The sequence below is a fragment of the Fusarium flagelliforme genome (assembly GCF_020744385.1).
Source record: "Fusarium flagelliforme strain FIESC 12 MPI-CAGE-AA-0113 chromosome Unknown B0J16scaffold_3, whole genome shotgun sequence".
Taxonomy (NCBI): domain Eukaryota; kingdom Fungi; phylum Ascomycota; class Sordariomycetes; order Hypocreales; family Nectriaceae; genus Fusarium; species Fusarium flagelliforme.
The window spans coordinates 5162350-5175804 of record NW_025763505.1 but is presented as its reverse complement, the minus strand read 5'-3'; the positions used below and the strand labels follow the sequence as shown (position 1 = coordinate 5175804).

General features: G+C 47.2%; 7 protein-coding genes across 7 annotated transcripts; 4 read left to right on the top strand and 3 right to left on the bottom strand.

Annotated features, from left to right (window-relative positions):
* Positions 1 to 194: 194 nt before the first annotated feature.
* Positions 195 to 1709, top strand: B0J16DRAFT_397573 (major facilitator superfamily domain-containing protein; the record flags this gene model as incomplete). The annotated part of the gene is made up of 2 exons (XM_046132326.1): positions 195 to 378; positions 432 to 1709. Coding segments are annotated over 2 exons (1462 nt in total), but the record flags the coding sequence as incomplete, so codon positions are not given.
* Positions 1710 to 2275: 566 nt separating this feature from the next.
* B0J16DRAFT_319246 (uncharacterized protein) lies at positions 2276 to 3879 on the top strand (the record flags this gene model as incomplete). The annotated part of the gene is made up of 2 exons (XM_046125504.1): positions 2276 to 3446; positions 3665 to 3879. The coding sequence occupies 2 exons, from the start codon at positions 2276 to 2278 to the stop codon at positions 3877 to 3879; spliced, it is 1386 nt and encodes a 461-aa protein (XP_045985529.1).
* Positions 3880 to 4410: 531 nt separating this feature from the next.
* Positions 4411 to 6445, bottom strand: B0J16DRAFT_397571 (uncharacterized protein; the record flags this gene model as incomplete). The annotated part of the gene is made up of 2 exons (XM_046132325.1): positions 4411 to 5066; positions 5347 to 6445. 2 exons carry the CDS (start codon positions 6443 to 6445, stop codon positions 4411 to 4413), a joined length of 1755 nt encoding a protein of 584 aa, XP_045985528.1.
* Positions 6446 to 6912: 467 nt separating this feature from the next.
* Positions 6913 to 8017, bottom strand: B0J16DRAFT_413961 (uncharacterized protein). The gene is made up of 2 exons (XM_046133401.1): positions 7583 to 8017; positions 6913 to 7538 (listed from the first exon to the last, which is right to left on the bottom strand). The coding sequence occupies exons 1-2, from the start codon at positions 7735 to 7737 to the stop codon at positions 7238 to 7240; spliced, it is 456 nt and encodes a 151-aa protein (XP_045985527.1). The 5' UTR covers positions 7738 to 8017; the 3' UTR covers positions 6913 to 7237.
* A 997-nt stretch (positions 8018 to 9014) lies between these two features.
* B0J16DRAFT_118012 (uncharacterized protein) lies at positions 9015 to 9934 on the top strand. Its single transcript, XM_046121569.1, has one exon. It carries the CDS (start codon positions 9107 to 9109, stop codon positions 9860 to 9862), a length of 756 nt encoding a protein of 251 aa, XP_045985526.1. The 5' UTR covers positions 9015 to 9106; the 3' UTR covers positions 9863 to 9934.
* On the bottom strand, positions 9935 to 11026 carry B0J16DRAFT_118011 (S-adenosyl-L-methionine-dependent methyltransferase). Its single transcript, XM_046121568.1, has 2 exons — positions 10874 to 11026; positions 9935 to 10827 (listed from the first exon to the last, which is right to left on the bottom strand). Exons 1-2 carry the CDS (start codon positions 10894 to 10896, stop codon positions 10008 to 10010), a joined length of 843 nt encoding a protein of 280 aa, XP_045985525.1. The 5' UTR covers positions 10897 to 11026; the 3' UTR covers positions 9935 to 10007.
* Positions 11027 to 11232: 206 nt separating this feature from the next.
* B0J16DRAFT_265189 (transmembrane adaptor Erv26) lies at positions 11233 to 11920 on the top strand (the record flags this gene model as incomplete). Its single annotated transcript, XM_046123385.1, has 2 exons — positions 11233 to 11536; positions 11583 to 11920. The coding sequence occupies 2 exons, from the start codon at positions 11233 to 11235 to the stop codon at positions 11918 to 11920; spliced, it is 642 nt and encodes a 213-aa protein (XP_045985524.1).
* Between the last annotated feature and the right edge of the window lie 1535 nt (positions 11921 to 13455).

The following is a 13455-nucleotide window of genomic DNA, read 5'->3' as shown; positions in this document are numbered from 1 at the left end:
TACCACCCACATGGTGATCCCCTCAACCCGTCTGAGCGGCAATATCCCCGGATCTTGGGTCTAGAAATCTGGGGTAGTCTGCGGGGAAACAAAAAATTCCCTGAATTGAGATCAAGTCAAATACCGCCGAATCCCCCTGCTTAATCCTACCCTTCTCATCTCTTGCATCTCTCTTCATTTGTTGAGTTATTCATCATGTCTGCACAAGAGAAGAACATGGGTGTCGAGTCCCTCGACGCTGAAAAGCAAAACTCAGCTCATCAAGAATTCTCCGCTGAAGTTCTGGACAAGAAGGGCAATGGAGATTACTCTGGTGCTGCCAAAAAGACTGATCCCGAGGAGATCAAGTTGGTAAAGAAGTTGGACAGATGGATCATGGTAAGTCTCCCTTTACTCTCCCCTTTGTTGAACCAGTCACTGACAATAGGCAGCCAACTCTTTGGTCAATGTACTGGCTCAACTATCTCGACCGCAACGCCATCACCCTAGCCCGACTCAACGGCTTCGAAGAAGATCTCGGCCTTAAAGGCACAGAATACAGCACCGCAGTATCAATCCTCTTCGTCGGTTACATCCTAGGCCAAATCCCCAGCAACATGATCATCACCCGCGTCCGACCATCCTACTACATGGGCGGTTTCATGATGGCATGGGCAGTCGTCAGTTCGCTCACCGCCGTGGCAAAAGACTACAAGGGTGCTATTCTCACGCGTTTCTTCCTCGGTGTTGTCGAAGCTCCTTATTATCCTGGTGCGCTGTATATGCTGAGTACTTTCTACACGAGAAAGGAACTTGCGACTAGAATTTCGATCCTTTACTCGGGTAACGTTCTTGCTTCTGCTTTTGCGGGTCTTATTGCGGCGGGTGTGTTTAAGATGGATGGCATGGCCGGTTTGTCTGGTTGGAGATGGTTGTTTATTCTTCAGGGTGCTGTGACTTTTGCTGTTGCTATTGTTGCGTGCTTTACGCTTCCTGATACGCCATTGACTACACGATGGCTCACGCCCGAGCAGCGACAACTTGCTCATGATCGTGTTGCGAGAGATACAGTCGGTGAAAAGGGCAACGGTAACCCCTGGAGCGGTCTCCGCGAAGCCATCGTCGACCCGAAAGTCTGGATCTTTATCGTCCTTCAACATCTCCATCTCGCAACCAACGGATTCAAAAACTTCTTCCCTACAATTGTCAACACGCTGGGTTTCAATACGACGATTACTCTGGTGTTGACATGTCCACCATTCCTCATCGCGGGCGCCCTGTCGATTCTCTGGGCCAAGTCTTCAGGCCACTTCAACGAAAGCACATGGCATATTACCATTTCCAAAATCGTTGCTACGTTTGGATTCGTTCTTGCCTGTGCTACAATGAATGTTGGTGCGCGATACTTTGCGATGTGTGTTTTCACTATTGGAACTTATGGTGTCAACTCCATCCTCCTCGCTTGGGTTGGAAACACCTGCGGTCAAACAAAGGAAAAGAAAGCTTCTGCTCTCGCGCTAGCAAATGTCTCGGCAACTTTGAGCCTGATATGGACCCCTTATCTGTGGCCCAAGTCTGATGCGCCTCGATATATCATGCCTTTGGCCGCGAGTGCAGCGTTCGCCGTGGCGTGTATTGCTGGAGTTTGGTTACTCAAGTGGATGCTTATTAGGGCGAACAGAAAGATTAGACAGTCTGACTCTGAGGCTACTCTATTCTTCGCTTACTAGATACGTATGAGTTGACGGGGTTGGGTGGTAGGACGAACAGTTATGAAGTGTCTATCAACCAAGTCGGATAGCAGTACTAGAATTTAATATCATAAGAGATGAAATATCTTGATGACTTAGACCTGTTTAGATCATACTTTAGACGTCTTATCTTCTTTATCGAAGACCATGTTGCGACTCTTCTGAGTTGTGGTTCTCATCCGACGCCTGGAGAAAGTCGAGGAACTTTAATGGCTACATCTTTTTTACAGCTGTTATTGTGACATTCCATTATGAGAGTAGTTACGACGTCGTCTCTTCTAAAATGTCATGGGGGTTCCGTTAATAGACTTTACGACGTCGCCTCTACTGTTGAACCTTCACCCTCAGCCCTAGACACAACCAATTAGAGTCAACAGTAACACTGCCGTGTAACTTGGCGATCAACCTTACTCCAGAATTGAGGGCTGTGAGACCTGAGTTTAACTTCTGATAGTGTGATAACAAAGGTATAAGAATTGAGCTTTTGCCAGTTGAAGCAAACATCTTATCTGCTTGAGATAAATATCGCAACTTTTCTGTTTATCATGACTTCTCAACGTCACCTAGAGATCTTCAATCCTGCTCCACAGCCATGCCCCGATTTCCACCAATTTCGTCGATTTCCTGCAGAGATAAGATGTCTTATATGGGAGCAAGCACTCAGCCACGAACGATGGATTCGTATCGATTTACACTTTCCGAAGGATTGGAAGACCCTTCCTCGTCCTCGTCCTCGTGGCATGTATGAGATCAAGGTCTACCGGCAGTGGAAGATCAGCAAGCTATTTCGAACCACGAGCGAATCACGCCGTGTAGCACTGAGCTTCTACCGGGTCCAACTCCCCTGTTGGTACAGTTGGGACAAGTACTGGACTACATCCAAGAAAACCACACTCTATCTCTGTCCTGAGTTGGATACACTAGAGTTCAATAACATACATCGGTTTGAGTACTTTGCCAATGATGTATGGGCTCACGACCGTCTTCGCGTTGGTATCGTCAACCTTGCTATGCCTTCCTGTGATCTCTGGCTCCACAAGATCTGGCGACTCGGTGGGAAAGACAAAGACCTCTTCAAAGAGACTTTGTCAAGAATTGAGCGCTTTGTTGTGATGGAAAGGCGATCGCGAAGATGGTGGCTCAACCACGATAATACTCCATTGATAAGGAGTCCATCATACCACGCTTGTCCTGTCTATGGCAGCACGTTCGGTTTCGAACGACTTTCATGCGATGCCCGACTTCGTGACGAGCACTTGAAGCGAATATTCACGGGACCATATGACCCAAGAATGCAATTTCACGAGTGGTTCAGGACACTCAAAGCTCTGGGGATCAATCATAACCACAAGGTCGTTTATCAATTTGGCATATGCACCGAATCAGACTATTCAAATGATAATGTCTACGAAGGTCCATATACGAATGATCGAGATGCTGCTGCTGAATGGGTCCGCGAGAATGAACAAAGGTTCCAATCAAGTATGCGAGAGAAATTCATGAGAGAAGGCATGGAGTATCCTCCCCTTGAGGATCAAGGCCTTGAACAAGCGCCTCAGCAAGCAATAGGGTTTTGGCTATTTTCGCTGGAAAGCATCGCTCCATTGCCCAAGATCAGCACATCGTTCGGGGTATACCACCGATGGGGTACCAAGTGCGAACAACACTTTGATAAAGCTAGGTTTCTAGACATGACAAAACATAAACCGGAGCTGTGTTTGTCATTCATGCACTGATTTTATGCTTTTGAGGTTCCACATTCATTCACTGTTTATATGCATCTTGGTTAGTTTATGGTGGTGAATCACGATCAAACGTTGTAAGTGATTCACCCTAAACAATAGCCATGATCTGGACAAAAAGGGAATCATGAATACCTCTATCCTCCTTTCATTTCCTTTCTCTTTAATCATCGTCAACTACCCCTTCTACAGCTGATGGTCTGCTGAACCAGACAACGATCAGAATGTTCAGCAGCACATCGGAAGTGTACATGTACGAGTCCAAGGCTACGAATCGTGGACCTCTCTACACCAAGGACCTTGCAACATGCGTTAGGATCGCTGTCACAGGCTCCTACAGGTCCCGAGGCGAGGGCCACGACGAATTCCTTGCTCATGCCGTTGAGAAGAAAACTGCGAGGCGGTAAGAGTGGAAGCCTAGTTCAGATGCACTACAGCCTTACGAGGCATGAATCACAATGAAACGTTGTCTATCGTCATTATATGTCGTTTTCGAATCACTGCCATAAATCTTTTGTAAAGTTTAACTAGAAACCCTCTGTGAATGACGATCGCAGGTTTATGAATCGCATTCATGAACCATGCCCAAATTTCTCCATGAGTAGTGAATCGTGAGTGCCAAAGCTCAGATATATGAAGCACTCATTACTATATAGAAAAGGTCTCAATGCTTTGTACATATTTGCTGCACTTATAGTCTGGCTTCTGAATGTGTGGATATATATCGAGTAAGCTTGGCATCTTTTGATGTTTCTCAGTTTGGGAGGAGCTTTTCTTTATTTTACATCTGTCTAGTGGCAGTCTTCTTAGAAACTTAGGAGCATTTTGGATTCTTGATGGTCATTGCAGTTCAGACAGCATTTTGTATTCATCGTGTCTTGTATCATAAGCTTGGCTTCTTGAGCTACCCCCTCGCTTCCCGTCCCCTTTGTTGTCTCTTATTCAGCCCACTCGGAGTAGGTTTCCCAGTCTTTTTCTTCATCGTCAATCCCAACAGCCTCAGGTCTGAACCAGATCTCCTTGTCCTCCGTGATCAGCATTTCGTACTTCACGTTTGCGCTGTGATCTGCAACTTTGGCCCTGACTCCAATGCCTTGCTCGAGGACAGAGACGATATCTTCGTTGAATTTGTCGAGAACCTCGTCGTTATCGTCGGCTTTGAGCACGACGGCTTCTTCGATTGCCAGACCGTTGCGCTGAGCGAAATTGATTTCCTCGATGAGCTGGTCTAGGATTGTGTCGTCGTCTATCGGGTCGAATTCCTCAGCGAAGTGACCGAGAAAACGGTCCATGCCGCGAGACCCGTTGCTGTAGCTGCCAACAACTGCAATTCTAGTGCAGGTTTTGAGGGCATCAGTGTGTAGTTCGTCGCGGCTAGCAGACTTGAATTCGTTCATGTCGACGAATGATGGTGTCGACATTTTGCTTGCTGGCTTTGTGAAGTAGAAGCAGAGGTAGAAGTAGTAGTAGTAGTTGGCAATTAATCGTTGTCTGGTAAAGCAGTAGCAGCAGCAGTAGAAGAAGACGAAGAAGTAGTTGATGATGATGAAGAAGAAAGGAAAAGAGGGAAGAGGGAAGACAGGGGATAAGAGGTCTTTATAGTTGAGTCTGAGTATTCATGAATCACTGTTTGCCTAGATCAATAGCTATTGTTTAAATTGTATGAATCACAGACGATTCATAATGGGGGCTTGAAGACAATTCACGACTGCAACTCACCTTAACAATAGCCATAGCCCAGGCAAACAATGGACGAATGTCAAACACCTCCAAAGCATAGAGTCAGTGCATGAGTGACAAACACAACTCTGGCATATATTCTCTCATGTCAATAAACCTATGCCTTTTTCCAGAGGCACCGTGTGGCCGCTCACCTGGCCTTGCTGCCAGGCTCTCCACAGGAAACAGCCAGAATCCTATTGCCTGCTGAGGTACTCGCTCAAGATGTTGATCTTCAAAGCTACCATCTCCCAGGTATTTCTCCCTGTCTTCGGTCGTTTGCTTCCATTCTTTCACTTTCAACTCGAACATCTCTTCTTCCTTTCGGATCCATTCTGCAGCGGCAGCCCTGTCATTTCCCGGCGGGTGGCTATTAAACCGATAACCTCGACTGCACAAAGCGAGTCGATAATCAACCTTGTGGTTATGTTTGACGCCGAGCTTAGTGAGTAGCTCTTCAAACTCGTTGAATCCTATTCTTGCATCGTATAGCCCTGTATATACGCTCTTCAGATGTTCTTCTCCAAGCCGGGGATCGTACGGAAGACGTTCAAAGGCGACGCTTCCTCCGTTGAGAGGACAAGCACGGTGTACCGAATCGCTGAGTGATCGGATCGGAGATAGATAATTTTCACCAGTCCAAGCTCGTGGTACCTGATCTCTCATTACAATGAAACGTTCTACCCTTGACAGTGCCTGCTTGAGAAGTTGTCTACGTGTCCCCGACTTCTTCAATATCCGCCTGTCTGTCCCTAGTCGCGCAGTTACGGCGCCCGCCGCAAGGTTAACGAGGCCAACACGACGCGGATCGCGAGCCCACATGTCGCGAGCAAGGTAACCGATCCTAGATATGGTAAAGACGCTCAAGATATCCAGCTCTGGGCAGAGGTAGAGGATGCCTTTCTTGCCCTCCTCTTCAGGATCACCGCCATACCGTGGTTGGAGGAAGTACCAACAGGGCAGCTGAACTCGATAGAAGCACAAAGCAACACGTCGTGACTCACGTGTGGTGCGAAATAGCTTGCTGATTTTCGTGTTCATGTGCACAAAAATCTCATAGTCTGGTCTCGGTGCATCTTCCCTGTCGCTGTGCCTACGGCCTTCCTCCAACTTAACGCGAACCCATCGCTCGTGACTAAGCGCTTGTTCCCATACGAGCCATTGGATCTCTGCGGGGAACCGAGAGAATTGGTGAAAGTCGGGGCATGGTTTAGGAGCCGGGTTGAAGATTTCCAGGTAACGTTGAGAAGACATGATGTCTGGGGACAAACAGAGAAAGTTGCGATATTTGATGTTTGTCTTGGATAGACAACATGTTTGCATATTTGCTTCAAGAGGTAAAGGCTCAATTCTTATACCTCTCTCATTAAACGTTAGAGTTAATCTCAGGTCTCACAGCCCTTGTATCACAGCAGTACAACGAACTTTATCACGAATAGGTTAGTTAGAATAGCAGATTCAGTGTTTAGGATACGGCAAATAACTTACGTAAGGATGGGCATAAGATTACCAAAATATTTCGTTTCTTATGCTTGATAGTCTAATGTCAAGATGCGCAACAGTTTTGCTGTTATTTGCTATACAATGCGACTGTTTGCCTTGTCTAGAGGCGTGGAGGTAAAGGGTAAAGGCGACGTCGTAAGTTTCACAAGAGGAGACGTCGTAGAGTCTATTAAAGGAGACGTCGTAAACTCTGTAGAGGAGATGTCGTAAGTTCCAGTAGAGTTATCGCAACTTCCAACGTTAGCCGCGCATTTACATCTACAGTTACCACATCCTGCATTGACCATAATGAATCAATTATTCTTGAATTTCCAAGGAGACTGTCGCTACACAGATGTAAAGTAAAAGAGAAGCCGCCCAAACCGACCGGCAGAATCGCTCATCCTTTCCCAAACCAAGTACGCCATCCCATAACGCCATCGTAAAAACATGTTTACCTCTTTTCAATCACTGCCACATCGTGGCCGTAGCGCATCTCGAAACAACCATTTTTCATGCGTTGCCGTGCATGCATAAGTGATCGTCAAACGTCGGCCGCATCCTCTAACTATTGGCCAGCGTATCGCGCGGCGTCACGCCCATGGCTTGGCGTAGAGACGGTGTTAGTGAGTCTGTCGAGTTTCGATTCGTCCGTTGCCAATTTCCATCAGTAGTCGTAGGCGCAGGCGCATGTTTTCCCTCCTGGTACGTCGGCGGTGGTGCAGTAGGCAGTCTTGGTTTGATAGGGGCGAGGCCATAGTCGTCGAGTTCTTGCACGCCTTTGATGTCTTCGAGTTTATCGAGACGTTGTTTGCGACGGTGGAAGACACATAGAAGTGTCATGAGACCGCCTACAGCGACGAGACTAAAGAGTCAGTTTGCGCCAAGAAAAAGAGGCAGGGGAATTACCTGGCTACGAGAAGAACGACAAGTATTTCGCCTGTTGACAGGCCGGGTTTCTCGCAGGTATTTGATTGCATGTCATTGCGACAAGTTTCCTTGGCTTCGCGGGGGAGGACTCGAGTGATGTGCCACTTCTCGGCAACGACGGGGTCGAGAATCATAGTGAAGCGACAAAATAAGAATTAATAGTTAAGAAGCAGCAAAGCAATGAAATTAAGAGATTTGATTCAGTTGTAACAAGTCAAGTTCCAAGTTTGCAAAAGAATGGAGCAAAACATGGGAAGGAGAAAAGGGAAGAGTATCCGAAGGGAAGGAGGGAATGATTAATAAAAAGCCACGATAATTGCAGCCTTCCATCAATGACATGCAATGCTTCAGTGATGGTCCAAGGACTGTTCAAGCCTAGACCACCAAAATGCTCCATGTTTCAGAAGCTCAGCCCCTAGAAATTGTCCCTCGTGACGGCTCATGGATCCTCCGATAACAAACCAGGGGTCCTGTCAACGAAATTGATTCCGGGTCCATGGAAGACCGAGATACGAAGTTCTAGAATCTAGAACTGGGTCTGTCACATCATGTTACGCGTTCCTGCATCTTACTCTGAAGGTTTGATGATCCGCAGGGAATTGTTTTTCTGCTACTCTATGTTACAAATCTCGCGATGCTTCACCATGCAAAGAACAGGCCATAAGGAATTGGTCAAACTGAAACTGCCCATTCCATTTCTCAAACAGTAGCAATCTACCAAAATAACTTCCTTTTGCGCAACAAACTCCTCTAGAGTGTTAGTCCCCCTTATTTGTGGGGAGACCTAATTAATTAATTACCCCTGTTCCCCAGATTAAAGGGCCTCTGCTATGACCAGGATAACGGCGATCACCTGAATTGACAGCAAAAGCAAAAGAAGAAACAGACGGACGTCGCGTGCTTGGCTACTTGGCTTCGATTAGCGGGAGGAGAGACGGGATCAGATCGACAACGTCAACGTTTGCCAAGAGAAGGGATGGGAGTCGCATGGCTGGCATGGATAAACGCCGACAAGGAAATTGCATGGCGTCAAGGGCGGTTTATTGGAGTATCCGATTATCCGGCATATGTGAGTGATTTACATTAACATCATAGACTCATTTATAGACGTGTTAAATTATATAAGCGAGATCATTGATACGAGCTGATTGATGAGAACTAAGAGGATAAGTTCAATGGCATGGTGGTTCATAAATATTATGAAGCCCGTGTATAAGAGTATTTATGCTAATTCACCACCCGAATTGTCTAGATGTGAGGCTCAGTGTCTGTACACCAATCCAGCCAATGACCAGCTCAAGCCAAGCAACAACTTGTAAACATCATGATCACAAGAAACACCTCACTCAGACCACTGTACTCCGTAACTCATGCATAAGGAACAACTTTAGACCGGCATGACATAATTGTTATCCGTCAACATCACACCATGAACCTTGAAGGCATGGCATCTCCGCATTAACAAACTGAGGGAATAATTAGACTTCATCAAACCTCATCATCATGTCCTACTCTCTGACAAAACAGCTTCTCGCCTCAGACGAGCAAGCTTACAAAAAGGCAACCCAGTCAGAATTCCTCCGTCTAGCAGGCAATGGCAAAGCTTCAAAAGACCTTCTAGGCCGATGGCTCGCAAATGACCGTCTCTACATCCACAGCTACTGTCGCGGTCTCGGTCGCCTGCTCAGCTTTCTCCAATACCCTGATACCGTGCAGCAGAACGCAGACACCGACTCTGCAACGCAACTTTTGGACTGGATTGTCGCTGCTCTTGTGAATATCCGACGGGAGGAAAAGTTCTTCATCAACACGGCTTTCGAGTACGGTATCAACATCAACCTTGAGACCAAGGACGGAAAGGTTCAATCAAGTACTAAACTCGAAGGTCTTCGTCGTTGGGAAGCTCTGTACGCTTCTGTAGCGCCTAACGAGAAAGATGTGCTTCCTTGGCTGGAAGCTGCCGTGATTTACTGGGGAACGGAAAAGTGTTATTTGGATGCTTGGTCGTGGGCTAAGGCGCAGCTTGATGAGAGTGATGGTAGTGGTGATGCTGATGGCGGTGCTGTGAGGAAGGAATTCATCAACAATTGGACTTGTAAAGAGTTTGTTGACTTTGTGGATGATTTGGGAAAGATTATTGATGATGCTGTTGCAAAGGTTGTTGAGGAGGGTGAGGATAAGGAGAAGCTGTTTAAGAGGGTTCAAGGGAAGTGGCATGATGTTCTGGAAGCAGAGGAGGCTTTCTGGCCAGCTGTTTAAAAAGATCCATAGTTGAACAGATTCATAATTAACTCAGATGAGCTTCATCAACAGTCATTCACCTCAACGCATACAGGTCATCAAAGGGTATCCGTCAAATTGAGATCTAAACTTTTCCCCAACGCCGTACAATGCAAACACACGCTTAAAACTGGATCCTTCTCTTGCGTCCAGTATACTTGGACGTCGACTTGACAATCTTTCCCTTGCGCTCCATCTGCTCCTTCTTCTTGACGATCCAAGCCTTGCTACCCTTGGACATATTAGGAGCATGAGTCTTGATAGACCGTCTAGCATCCTCAACATCAACACCCTCCATACCATCAACAACACCCGTGATATCACCTCCCTTCTTTGTCAAATCGCCGCCGCCGACAGTGAGGACCAGGTACAGCTTCTGGTTCTTGGTGCCGGGGTCGTCTTCGAGCATACCGGCGCCGAAACCGGCTTTCACGGCGGCTTGGGTGATCATTTGTCGCTGGTCGTCGTTTTTAGGGTAGAATTGGCAGACTGCGCGACCGCCGCGCTTGAGAGAGGCGTAGAGACCGTTGAAAAATCGGGTGAGACGACCGACAGGGGATGTATCGCTTGTTTCAGCACTGCAGAGCCATTGAATAGCAGAGATACTAATCGCCGCATCAAAAGTACCCGCTCGGAAAGGAACGCCCTGTCCAATATCCGCCAGCATCAAATCACCCTCCACATCCCTCTGCAGCGCAATATCCAACATCGAAGGTGAAACGTCCATTCCAATCCAAGTATGAGGGCCGCCATCTTCAGGTTCGACAGAAGACAAGATTTCGCCAGAGAGTCCGCTACCGCAGCCGATGTCGAGAATGAGGGATGGGGACTTGAGATCGAGAAGTTCGAGGGCTCGTCTTGTCATTGAGGCTTGGATGTTCTGGATTCGAGAACTTGTTGTGTACTTTCGCGCCTCGGTATCGTCATAGTGGACGTCGGCCGCACTGCTTGTGTGAGTTTGAGGGGCATGGCGGGGTTGGAGGGACATACAGGGTATCCTCAGGACGAGACATGGTGAATAATGTGTCGCAAATTCAACTGTAGATATTTGCGATTCGAATAACAGCGTGCAACAAAATGAATGGGTCACGAAGCCTGCAGCGCACCTTATCGCCGATATTCTGGTGTTGTAGAAACTTTTCGTGGATATCCATAACAAGACTTCTTGATAGTGGGGTAGCGGCCCGAAATTTCTTCCGCCTCTGTAATCAAAATTGATTGGCAAAAACGTGTCCGTTTCTGTCTCCTTTCTGAAACCTGAATACTTACGTATCTCCCCTCCCTGGGAAACCTCTCTCTCCCAACATGTGAGCTTTTGACGATCAGTTGCTTGCACACAAACAGCAACCATGTGGATTTTACCTCTTGTCGGCTACGTGGGAACCCTCCTGGGTTTCTGCTTTTTGACTCTCGCTATTGCATCAGGTCTTTATTACCTGTCGGAACTCGTCGAGGAGCACAGCGTCATTGCGAAGCGATTCCTTACGCGTCTCATCTACAGCGTCATTGTGATTCAGTTGATTCTTTGGCTGGTTGATGGATTTCCCTTCTGGGCTACTATCTTGACGATTGTATCCCATGTTGTCTATCTGGGGAATATGCGACGCTTTCCTTTTGTGAAGCTGACGGATCCTCTGTTCTTGGCATCTTGTGGTATGTCGATCTCTTGAGCTACATGGACTCTGTCTAACAAGCGCAGTTCTTGTCCTGGTTAACCATTACGTATGGTTCCGACACTTTTCCGATGCCCAATCGCGCGCGTACCAGCGAACCTCGTTCTACGACAAGGCGGATGTTCCTAGCTTTGCGCAAATCGCGTCGTACTTTGGTCTTTGCGTCTGGCTTGTACCTTTTGCGCTTTTCGTCAGTTTGTCTGCTGGCGACAATGTCCTTCCTACCATGGGAACAGAACCTGTTCATGGACTTGATGGAAGGGGCAAGCCTCAGGGCATGATCAAGGCTCTTGTTGGCCAAATTCAGGGAGCGATTGGGCAGATCTTTGGGTCGAATGCGTCGCCTGGACTTGCTCGGCCGTAAAGGTTGAGCTGTGGATTGAAACATTCATGAGGGCTGCATAACGAGCCGAAATGCTCGTCTACTGTACGGACTACGACCTTGGTAAGCTTCAACATTTCTTTTACTACACTCCCTCCCAAATGATGACTTAAAAACTTCACGCTAGATTGTATTTGAAAAACTTTTATGATTTTTTTATAAGTTTCCTGATTTACACCTTCATTCACAATATGTTCTCATAGCTTGTTTTGTTCAAGTTGCTGACCATATATAGTCCAAAATGACCTTGAGAGTTGAACATATGTCTCGGAGTCATAGCTGCATGTACAGCATGCATTGCTCTCATCGCCTCGCTTGTATTCGCATGGCTTGGCTCAGTGTCGGCTGTCTATCATGGCTTCGTCTTATTGGCATCGCTTGGGTCGAGGTGCGCTTTCTATCACGACTGTACTGGCTCATGTTGGCTTCCCAGGGGGGGTAGACGAAGACTGTTTCGATTGAGAGATGGTTGTGTCTCACTGCGTCATGTCAGTATATATCGGATGCCGGGGCGAGCAGTCATAGGGCAATACCTCTTGGGGTCTTGGACTGGAAGCCTACTTGGCACTCCCCTGAGTAGCAGGGTCTTGGGATGCAGTGTTTGGGCTTGTGTTGGACGCGGTCTGCGTCTGAATGCTAGATATAAGAAATGAACTCGGAAGATGCCACGGCATCTCTTTTGTGCTCTCCCTCAACCATCGTTCCATCTGTGGTGAAAGTGTGTTGCTTTGATGAATGGGGTCTTGTCGTTGAGGGACTTGGGTATCACGCGAGTCGGCCATGATGAGGAAGAAGAAGAAGAAGAGGCAGAAGAAGGGTTGACGGGGTCCTGGGTGCTTGCTGGGAATTATGAAGTAGTGTCTTGAGAAAAAGGGATGAGTGCTTGCTGGGCGAATATGAAGCTATGCCTTTGATACCTTGGGGCCTAGCTGCTTTTATGCCCATCTGTATAATCAGTAGTCCTGAGAGACGCGACATATCTGCTGGTTGTGAGGCAGTTTACAAGTGAAGATTGCTGTGCAGTCGCTCTTTAGCAATACCTCTAGACTAACACCCATACCATGTCCTTGCGGTGGTGGTTTACACCAAAAACGCCACGCGACTGTCAGATGTCAATCGTTTGCTTCGCGTTTCTTTTCTTTTTCTACAACAGTGGTTCGCCCGGGGTTGCACGGACTATGCAAGCCATTCCCAGTTTCCCATGAGTTGCAGTGAAAGATAATTACCTGAAAAGAACTTCGTTTAGTCACGTCATTAAAGGCTGTTCACGTTTCTTGGTCATTTATATTTCACAGTGTATGCTCGGGGCTAGAGTTCCCAATAGTATAGTGAGTAAGAACCAGGTACTTTAATTCAAGTCCTGCGGATCGTTTAGAGCAGAAAGAAACACTCCATATACTCGTTGGCTAGCCGGGGAGGTGCCAATTAAGCAAGCTGTAATAAGAGTATGGCACCTCGTGACTTGGCTCGACGGGTACCTTGCTAAAAAGGTACATAGTACATCAATTCGCTAGGTA